The 8,479-nt window shown below is 38.8% G+C and overlaps 1 protein-coding gene across 1 annotated transcript; it reads right to left on the bottom strand.

The window, feature by feature from the left end:
* Positions 1-2,263: 2,263 nt before the first annotated feature.
* LOC126766601 (forkhead box C1-B) lies at positions 2,264-4,118 on the bottom strand. The gene has a single exon (XM_050484352.1). The coding sequence runs from the start codon at positions 4,096-4,098 to the stop codon at positions 2,419-2,421; it is 1,680 nt and encodes a 559-aa protein (XP_050340309.1). The 5' UTR covers positions 4,099-4,118; the 3' UTR covers positions 2,264-2,418.
* Positions 4,119-8,479: the final 4,361 nt, after the last annotated feature.

Raw genomic sequence — 8,479 nt, 5'->3', positions numbered from 1 at the left:
ATTTGCGTCTCAAAGTTGGATCTGTCATTATTATGTTTCACAATCTTCATGCGCCGAAACTGTGTAATGGAACCCGACTGATTATGACGCAGTTATTGAATACAAGGGACAGCCATTTCATTTCGAAAGTATTCAATTTCCTTTGCGTTGACAATCAACAGGACACAAGGAAATCTGGAAATGCCAATTTTTCACACGGCCAGATATAAGTATGTGGCGTGCTAACGAGTTGGAAACCCATCTTCTTTGTATATTTACACACCAGAACAGAAATCAAAAAATTTTGTTTATTAAGCTGCGCTGCATTAAAAAAATGTAGAAAAATCGAAAATAAATCATTTTCGACACAATATAATTCCAACTTTTTTCATTTCAAAGCACATGATTTCACGCCGAACAACGGCTGCGGGGTCAGCTAGTAATATAATATTAAAATGTGTCGCGTGCTCTTAAAACGATTACTTATATTAAAACACAGAATAACCTTTACAATAAGAGGAAACATTTGCATGAAAATTCAAGCGAGATGAACGCGGTTTTTTTGGTGCCTGTGTTGACTTGTTCTTACACTAAACTACTGTTATCACAAAACTGAAAATATGAAAATACATTTCTGTTATTTTTTAACTTTTTTACTGAATTGTTTTTCTATATCGCTTAAAAAAGTCTGCTGAACGTAGACTTCAATGGCTATGTGCAGGTATGTACAAATGATCAGCATGAAGTGAGTCGCTTTAGCCATGTACACCTGTTTGGCGGTATATACACGATGAACAAGCCTCAGTATTTGAGATATTGATCTGAAATTTTTAAACGGTTTTAAGGTTTTTCCTTGTTTAAAATAAAGTTCTGCAAGCACATGACAATGGGGATTGTCTGAAATAAGGAGAAAATCATGACTCTTGTTTTGAACTTATTCGAAGCCAGTAAGATGTTGTAGAGCTGCCGCCAAACACATAAAAGGACGTTATTATAATAAATGAACGAACCTTTATCGCAGTGGTGTGTTAATGTTTTAATATTATGAAAGCTTTTAATATTTCAGAATGATGGTAAGGAAAGCTTTCCACCAGATGAACATCCTCAATTTAAATTCTTTTAAAAAATAACTTCATTTACCTAAACAAAGTGCACAACGGTCAACAGAAGAGTTCTAGCTGCATATCGGAGATGAAGGAAAAATCAAATCTATTTAAATAAATACTTTTAAAAATAAAATTAAATACTTTATGTCCTGGTTTTGATTTTGAGAAAGTTTTAGATACTCTCTTTAGTAAAAAACCTTTTTTAGCCTCAAAATGTGAACACTATAATTTGAGTATATGTAATATTTTCAGCTTTCTATAAATAACTTAACGTTATTAATATTGGAGCATCAGTTGGTAAACTTAAATTGCGAGAGATGCGCTGGCCAATTTTTTGTTTTTTTTTTTGCTTCTAAGTCACACCATGATACCCGTTTATTCGAATTATTTGTGCACAACTGCACCATTTAGACTTTAAGAGCATTAAAAAATGTTGAAATAAATGAGCTTCTAATTGCTACATTTGAAAAAGTATTGATTTTCCTAAAATATGGATATAATATGGATTTAAACATAAACATAGACATTTAATGGCCAATCCAAATCTTAAAAGAATCCAAAAGGGAAAAAGTTTTAAATTTAAAATTGACACTACTAACGTATATTATGAGAAAAATAAGCAAACTGTTATACTAAGCTAAAACCATATGCATATCAATATTTTACAAGAAATTTTTATTCTCATTTCATCGGTTTAGAACGAGTTAAAAGTGCCAAAGTGATAGCCTTTTCGCACAGCCAAATTAACTTATAATATTAAGATTACAATTCATAAATTAGTTTTTTCTTTTCGCACAGCCGGTTACTTCATTAACGATCAGCTGTGTGGTTAAAAATTCACAGAGTTGCATTCTAGCTAAAGCAGCTACAGGGCGGTAAATTGATCAATTAAATTCTGTGCAAAAAGGCCACATGCTCAAAACCTTGCACGCGAGCTTATGGCATGAGTCATAAAGTGGAAATATTTGAAAAATGGTTTGAATTCATCATTAAATATTGGCTGGTATTTTTGGTTGGTTGACTATTTGTTGTATTATTGTTGTACAACGAAAATTGAAAGCAGTTTCCGAAGTCAAATTTGAAGAAACCAAAAAAAAAACGCTTTCCCGTAAAAATAGTTTTTTATAACATAGGACAATTTCACAAGAAAGGATCGATTTACTAAATTTCATGGATTTTATATTTTTGCTAACCCTTACCAACTCTACTAATCACGTCGGATTTTTGTTGTGAAATTGGATCTGTTTTAATTGCATACGACCCATATGTCTGGTTGCACCCGCCGTAATGTAAGTGCTATAATGGCGGCCCCCAATATCATTGAACGGTTCTTTTAAATATGTTGGTTATGTTGTTGCTGATGCTGGTGAAAATGTTTTATTATACGTCGAACATGAAGACTTTTGGGGGTTGTTTCGTTTGGTTTATGCTCACATAGTTCCATTTGAGTTTTGCTGTCATTAAGGTTCAATTCACTTCTGCCTTCTAAGGCCATACGTTGTGTATTTAATATTGGATTTGCTGACTTTGAAGATGTATGTTTTGTAGCATAGCAATCTTCAAAACCTTCCGTACTACTTTTCCCATTAGATGATTTACTGACCCCAAATTTTTTTATAAATGCCTCTACTGATATGGGTTGTTGTTGCAGCATACGCCATTCTATAACCGCACTTGGTATCAAAGGATGGGGGTGACTCGAATTGGTACGTTTATGTATGATATTATTCTCATTATCAGAGTCATCGTAATTCTCTGCACCATTTTTGGAACAGGTATTGCTTTTTGAAATCGAACTAAATAATTCTTGGTGTTCTTTATTATTGTGATCAGCGGTAAATGAAAATGTCTGCTTGCTATGCTCATCGATATCATTTGCAACAACGTCGATCTCATCTTGCTCTTGCTCCTGTTCGCGGTCGTACTCGATCTCTAGTGGTGATAAAGCACAAGTTTGTGAAACGGGGAGTGTATACGGATGAGTATTTTGTGTCTCAGCAGGCATATGTTGCAGCCGGTACTTTCCATTTTCTTCTGTTTTTTTTTTTAGAAATTGAGCGTATTCTAATGCATCAAAAGTAGATGTCTGGTGATCTCTTTCTCTTAATGTTGTAGTGAAAATGTTTCGGTCGGGAGCCAAGAGAGATGCTACATCAAATTGTCGCTTATGCATATGCGTATAATAATTTGATTTTGCCCCGGTAAAGGAATGTGGTGCAACAGTCGATATGGCCGTTCCATTAGTTAAAGAAATTTTTGAGTTTTTGTGATTATCGGTAACGGACTGTTCAGACAACGATTGCGTTCCGGGGTCATTTGTGTGCAGATTATCTAATTGCCCATTGCTACAAAGTTTAGAATATTCTTGCTGTGAACATGTGGAATATCCATTTTTGAATGCTGGAACTGACGGCATACACGTATAATGTTCCATAATAGCTGTACCAAAATAACTGTCTTGAATGTGCTGTTGCGCTTGCTGTAACGAAGACGACGATGGGGGAACTCGCAATAATGGGTTCAAATAATTAAATGAACGCGCATTAGGTGTCCTAAAATCATGCGTCGTAGTTAAACTGTTCCCTGGTGAAGGTAATTGGAGCAAACGTGTTGATGTTAATTGCGTTGATGATAGGTCGAGTGGCGGCGGACTAGGAGACTCTGCCCTACCATCATCTAACGATAAACCCATATGTTTGCGTACTTTGCGTTGTGCCTTACGACGTCTGAAATCACCTCTACGAAAATCGTCAATATTTGCCGGATGTATGGCCCAGTAATGGCCCTTCCCATTGGCACTACGTCCAGATTTAATGAAGCAATCATTCAATGATAAGTTGTGTCTTATAGAATTACGCCAACCTGGTCCACGAGCACGAAAGTAAGGATAGTTATCTAAAATATGTTGATATATATCAGAAAGTACGAGTTTTGTTTCGGCAGAACTCAGTATTGCCATCGCTATAAGACCTATATAGCTGTACTGTGGTTTTGGCTCTTCAGGATGAACCATTCGATGTGGGAATAGTGACATTGACAAATCCAAACGGTTTCCATGTGCTAACGCAAACGGGACATATGGTCTAACACTACTTATGTTAGGGCAGGAATAATTACTTTCCGTCTTCATATCTATTGACTCTAAATTACATTTGTTTTCTCCATTTACTACAAGTTGCAAACCGGCTCCAGGCCTGCTTCCATAAACTGCTGTCGTATTTTGTTGAAAACAGTGTAAGCGATCTATATTTAACGCATAGTTATAGAGTTGTAAACGATGTTCTAGAGAGTTGGGAGATGGTATCAAAACAAGATTTTCTCTTCTTACATTTTGAAAATTCATATAAGATGCTGATACAACAGGACCGGATTGTTCATCAATTTGCCGTAAGGAAGCAGCGTCCGATGATAATAAAAATGCATTTTTTACTCCTGATGCCACGGAAGCACTAGTATTAGCATCATACGGTTCGGAGAAATATTTTAGTAAGTTAGAGTCCAAATATTTATTCCCTGTTTCCATTGAATTCCCTAATTCAATTGTATTGGATGGATCAGTCTGTTTAGTGCAAGCTGAGTTTATAATCTGCATACTGAAATGACAACAATAATATATTATAAACAATAATTATAATTACACTCTCATAACATATTGCATGGAGAGTACAGTTACACCCTAAAATAGTCGAAATACACTATTTACAATTCTATGAAAACTTGCGTTTGCGGAAGTTTTTCTCCTCGCCTTTTTGAGTTCTTTCAACGGTTTCACATAGGAGTATTTGCATGAAAGATCCGGATAAAATTGTTACGTGATTATTCGATATACTATATGTTAATTCATAAAACATGAAATATAATGAAGTGCTTTTTTCCATAGTCTTTTTTGACAGATCACGCGTGAGTTTCGCGCTTCTCTCAATATAATCGGCCTACTGAGCGTACTATTCGCAAAACCAGCACCCATATTGAAACCCAGCATACATTGTTAGATAATATTCGACTGAGGAGACCACTGAAAGTGCACAAAAAAACCGTGGAGAGGCGATTCGGCACCGTTCGAAGCAACTCGGACTGACATATGGAGCAACTTGGCACATTTTACGTCGAGATCTTAAATTGAAAGCTTACCAAATACAGCAAAACATCACGTGTGTGATTTACCATTGAAAATTGGACTCAACGGATGAACCATATGACACGTAGCAGAGGCCAACATTTAAAGGAGATAACCTTCAAAAAATAAATGGTAAAGAACATTTTTTCGAATGATAATAAACATCCCCCCATTAAATTTGAGGTTTCTTTGTTTTTTATTTTAAAAGGTAGGAAACTTCAAAATGAATCGCTCTTTATAGTACAATATTAAATAAAACTATAATAATCAAAACGCGTGTTTACTATTTTTTTAATATAAGGAATATATTTTTATTAACATGTGTGGAATTATTATCTTTTATTCAGTACGTGAAGTTATAGAACTTGACCCTCTATTTACCATTTTGTTTTCTTCTATAGGATATACCTTTTTATTTCCTTATTTATTTCCTGGTGCAATACGAGAATTGCCTTTTATATGTATATCGGGATTAGAGAACAACAACAGATATTAATAATTAAAAATCGCTTTATTGTTTTTCAAAATATTCTACATTACGATCTATAAACTTTTGCATGCTTTTGAACCAGTTGTCGAAGTACTTTTGCCACTCTGATTCACGCATCTGCAAAACATGTCTTCGTAATGCATCAACCCCCTCTTCAGGTGTCGAAAAACATTGACTTTTTAGTTTATAATTTAGGGACGGAAATAAAAAGAAAAAAATGTATGAGTAGTCTGGACTATGCAGTGGATGACTCATCAAATCGATGTTTTGAGTGCCTGAAAAATCAGTTGTTTCATTCGATGTGTCGCTTCGACGCATTGGCGTAGTAAAGAATGATCCATATTAGCGGTTTGCTTTCCTGATTTCTTTGAACATAACTGGCAAATAAATGGTGGCGTAGGATTTAGAATTTACTGTTCTGCTTTGTTCGAGTCCATTGAAGCTAAAGACTTCGCTGTTGGGGCCTTCCTTGATTTCGAGGGGGCTTTCAACAATGTCCTGCCGGAGGCAGTCGTAACTGCTTTTGACGGTCTTGGGGTTGAATCGAACTTCAAGCACCTCATTCTCAGTCTTCTGTACGACAGAGTGATCGAAACACAATGGGGTAGCGCGCGCGGGTGGCAAAATGTGAGTAGGGGAACCCCACAGGGTGGGGTTCTTTCTCCTCTTCTATGGATCCTAGTCGTTAACGACCTACTCAATAAACTAAAGCATCGCGGATGTCGGGTGATTGCCTATGCAGACGATGTAGCACTTATGGTCAAAGGAAAGTTCCTTAGCACCGTGTACGAGTTGACGCAGGGATATCTCAGCGTTGTAACAAAATGGGAGGTCGAAAGTGGACTAGTCATAAACCCAAATAAAACAGAAATGGTTTTATTCAGTAGAAAATATAAGATCCCTGTGGCACCGTTGTCGCGTTGGATAAGAAGCTTCCATGGAAGCCGAATATCGAGGAGAGAGCAAAAATTCATATATTGCCCTATACTGCTGTAGAGGAGCTATTGCTAAGAAACTCGAAAGCGTTCAACGGGCTGCGCTCATCAGCATGTGCGGTGCATTAAGATGAACCCCAACCATGGCACTTAATGCAATTTTGAACATAACGCCCGTGGACATTGTCGGAACGTGTAATGCCACGAAGGTGGCTGTAAGGCTCAGAGAATCTGGATTCTTAAAGGAACGCGTACCTGGACAGAGTCCGTTGTGGTTTTACGTGGGATTCTGCTGTCGACAGCCTAACTTCACGGTGCTTTCTATTGATTGAAGCACATAGATCAATACAATGCGTTGATCAGCGCCCCACAGAATAAGTGCATGCCACAAACACTCATACCTTGGAGAACCAAAGCATGAGTATCGCCACAAACACTAACACTTTGGTTCCAATTGGTTCGGGTGGAAGGAAACACCCTTGCCGCCTTGGTCGGGTTCGATTCCGACCTAGAACCTCTGCCGTACTCTGGGTCCGGCACCCGGCCGGAATGCGACTCCACACCGGACTAAATGCCCCTCCTGCATTTAGGTTTAAGCCACAGCAACCACGAAGCTCCACAAAGGGCCAAAAATCCAATGAGCAGATCGGCGTTACCTCCAAGGGCTAACTGCTCCCCGTGGTACCATGTTTTAGTCTTTGGTGTAACTTGTAGCTTACGCTACTGCCAGTTGAGCCCGTAAGAACTCAACTGTATGATGACAAGTGTCTCGTAAAACGTAAATCGTCAAACGAGACGTCATTATACCAGGAATAGAAATATACAGCGTACAACAAACGTTTTTTACGACGATACTTTAGCACTGTATCTGACATGGACCATGCTGACATTTCAAGGCAAGCCCAGAAAGACAGACACAGTGCATGTGAGATTTTAGTCGCCTCTTACGACAGGAATGCCTTAACACGGGTATTTTCGGTTTTCCTCCCTACCCAAAGGGGGTCCCCCCTACCCACAGGGGGACGCGTACCTGGACACTCGGATATCCTCACAAACTTTGACTGCATACCGGATCATCTGAATCATGGAGTCGCCATATCGAATTCTGGCGGCTCCTTCTCTGCCCATATATCGAGGAGAGAGATATGGGTGGGAAGAAGCCGCTGGAGAAGAGGGGCAGCAAGCTTCTTTACGGATGGGTCAAAGTTTGGTGGGAAGGTTGGTGGAGGGGAGTACTGTCGGGACCGCCATCAAGGTAGCAGCAAATTTGCTGCTCCGGAGAGCGTCCACCTTCTGAGAGGTGATCATTCACTCGGATAGTAGAGCGGCAATACTAGCCTCGAACTCATCTACAGTGCGTTCAGGGTTGATCGAAGAATGTCTAACGTCGCTGTCTCTAGCAGCGAAAGTTTTTTTGATTAGACTGCTATGGGTGCAACGATGATGAACTAGCCAGAAAAGGCACCCTAGAATCATTATCGGTAGAATGGGAACGGGTCGGTGCTCCTGCATCCTCTTGTGTTCTACTACTAAATAGCTGGGTCTCGCGGATGCTTGACCAACGCTGGGCCAGCATTGGTACTTGCTCGGTCGCAAAATCTTTTGGCCCAAGATAGATCGCAGGTGATCTAGTGATCTCTTTGCCCTCAGTAAGGCTAGCCTCTCATTAGTAGTGGAACTCTCAACAGGCCACTGCTCTACTGGCATGCATGCGGTAAGAATAGGAATCTTAGCGGAGCTGACTGCAGAAGTTCTTTGGAAGAAGATGCGGTAGAAACAAGCCTTCACTTCTTTCTTGACTGTCCCGCGTTTGGGAAGTCAAGGCTTAGACACTTGGTGACATATACCTTCG

This window comes from Bactrocera neohumeralis, unplaced genomic scaffold (genome assembly GCF_024586455.1).
Source record: "Bactrocera neohumeralis isolate Rockhampton unplaced genomic scaffold, APGP_CSIRO_Bneo_wtdbg2-racon-allhic-juicebox.fasta_v2 ctg1857, whole genome shotgun sequence".
Classification (NCBI taxonomy): Eukaryota; Metazoa; Arthropoda; class Insecta; order Diptera; family Tephritidae; genus Bactrocera; species Bactrocera neohumeralis.
Note: the sequence above shows the minus strand (reverse complement) of the source record. Positions and strands in the feature narration are given on the sequence as shown.